General features: G+C 39.8%; 1 protein-coding gene across 1 annotated transcript in view; it reads left to right on the top strand.

Moving 5' to 3' along the window:
- Positions 1 to 2,285, top strand: part of LOC107661085 (amyloid beta A4 precursor protein-binding family A member 1-like) — a 7,027-nt gene that overhangs the window by 2,309 nt on the left and 2,433 nt on the right. The window contains exons 4-9 of the mRNA XM_016450533.1: positions 132 to 218; positions 313 to 489; positions 682 to 861; positions 966 to 1,178; positions 1,261 to 1,380; positions 1,481 to 1,621. Of these exons, the coding sequence (XP_016306019.1) occupies positions 132 to 218; positions 313 to 489; positions 682 to 861; positions 966 to 1,178; positions 1,261 to 1,380; positions 1,481 to 1,621 (918 nt within the window). The remainder of the gene's footprint in view (positions 1 to 131; positions 219 to 312; positions 490 to 681; positions 862 to 965; positions 1,179 to 1,260; positions 1,381 to 1,480; positions 1,622 to 2,285) is intronic.

Genomic DNA, 2,285 nt, shown 5'->3' with positions numbered 1-2,285 from the left:
CTCTTTCATTATGGTGACGAGTTTTACATGAGAAACCTTTACTCGTATTTTCTTTAGAAATTCTACAAATCTAGTTTGTCAGTTTTAACATGGCTAATACACCATTTGATATATTTGCATGTCTTATCTAGGCACCTGAAGGAGAGTCTCAGCCTATGACAGAGGTTGATCTGTTTATTTCTACACAGAGAATCAAAGTACTGAGTGCTGACACACAGGTTAGACAAATTACAAACCTGACAGTCCTTCTTATGTTCTGTGATGTGAGTGCTGTCTTCTTTGATGTGTGGCTGATTTCTCTCATGCTTCCAGGAGGCCATGATGGACCATGCTCTGCAAATGATTTCATACATCGCAGACATTGGGAACATTATAGTTTTGATGGCCCGCAGGAAGCCAGCCAATCGCAAATCAGCAGACTCGACGGCTAGCTCTGCAGCACCACCGAAGAAGTGCTGGATGATCTGCCACGTGTTTTCTTCAGAGGATGTGAGTGTTTTCTGCAGATGTTTCTGTGTGATGTCCACCTCGATAAAGATTTGGTTTGCAGTGGATAAAGTATACATTTTCCATTATCATTATTATAGGGGTTTTATTATGCATTTACTTAGAAATATGCCTTTTGGGGTATTATTTGATCTACATTTCATAGTTTCTTACTCTTACTGGTGTCTTCTTTAGGCTCAGATCATCGCACAGGCCATCAGTCAGGCTTTTGGTGTTGCATATCAGCAGTTTCTGTACGCTAACGGAATAAAAGCTAGCGATCTGAGGCCAGGCGAGTACAGCGATTACCTCGGCACTCAAGAACTTTATAACGGAGACCTGGTTCACTTTTCTCGCTCTGAAAACATTAGAGAGGTAAGGGTGTCTTCCCCTCTATGTGGATCTGTGCTGAAAGTTGTTGCTTTCAATGCTATGGTTAGATAGCATGAAGAAACCCATTCACCTCTTTTTATTTTCAGGTGTGCATAACAAAAAAGCCTGGAGAGATATTAGGCCTCGCGATCGTGGAGTCTGGCTGGGGCTCCATCTTGCCGACTGTGGTAGTAGCCAATCTGCTACACGGTGGCCCTGCAGAACGTTCTGGAGAGCTGAGCATTGGCGATCGCATCATGTCCGTTAATGGCACCAGTCTGGTGGGCCTCCCCATTGCCACCTGCCAAAGTATCATACGAGTAAGACCAACCAGAAATGAAAACTAAAGTTTTGAATTCTTCTGCATCTCGTGCCAAAACGTTGATTTATCATATTCTCTAGGATTTAAAGAACCTTTTGATAATAAAGCTCAGCATCGTTCACTGTCCACCTGTCACCAATGCGATCATTAAGCGTCCAGACCCCAAATATCAGCTGGGCTTCAGCGTGGAAGATGGGATTGTAAGCTGCTGTTTACTACTATTTTATAACACTATGTTTGTGAAACTGTACTGAGCGTCTGACATTCTGTCACATTCCGTCAACGTGATTTCTGTAATAGATTTGCAGTTTAATGCGGGGTGGAATAGCTGAGCGGGGCGGCATTCGAGTTGGTCATCGTATCATTGAGATCAATGGACAGAGTGTCGTAGCTACACCTCATGAGAAGATCATCCAGATCCTGTCCAATGCTGTAGGAGAGGTAAGAGGAGTGTATTTTGCTTTAAACATATTGCCCACTTTATACTATGTTAAGAATGATTTAAAAACTTCATGAAATTAGATCTGTTCCTTCAGGCTTTTACACTTTCCAAAAAAAATCAGTTCAATCATGACAACTCTCGGAAGATTTTAGCATGGTGATGGATATGACAATGGTAATGTATTTGGTCTTGGCGGAATAGATCTGCTACGCTGCTGATGCTGTTGGTTATTGCTGTAGTTGTATCAAGCCTGGGCGATAAAACGGTATCGATATTTATCGACAGTACACCTTCTTAATGCATAAATACATGATGCTGTTTTGTTCATAATTGTTTATGCAATTTACGAAATTATATTTGATTTATATAATTTAGACGTAATGCAAATATTTTTTTATAGACAGTTATTTCCCTGCGTTGACATTATGTGCTGCATCATTTTGCTCATTGCGCCCTCCTGTGGCCTCGGGAAACAAGATTTAATCTGCATATAAAACATTAGAAATTAGATATTTGTTTAATTTTTATTGTGTGTTTGACTGTTTTGTATTAATATTTGTTGTTTGTCTCAATAAATTGCGTTAATTTGCTCTTTGTTTTAAAAAAGGTTATAAAAAATGTCAATAATTATCGATACCGAACGATATGAAACATTATATCATT

Source organism: Sinocyclocheilus anshuiensis, unplaced genomic scaffold (assembly GCF_001515605.1).
Source record: "Sinocyclocheilus anshuiensis isolate Anshui unplaced genomic scaffold, SAMN03320099.WGS_v1.1 scaffold503, whole genome shotgun sequence".
Classification (NCBI taxonomy): domain Eukaryota; kingdom Metazoa; phylum Chordata; class Actinopteri; order Cypriniformes; family Cyprinidae; genus Sinocyclocheilus; species Sinocyclocheilus anshuiensis.
This window is presented reverse-complemented; position numbering and strand designations above follow the sequence as displayed.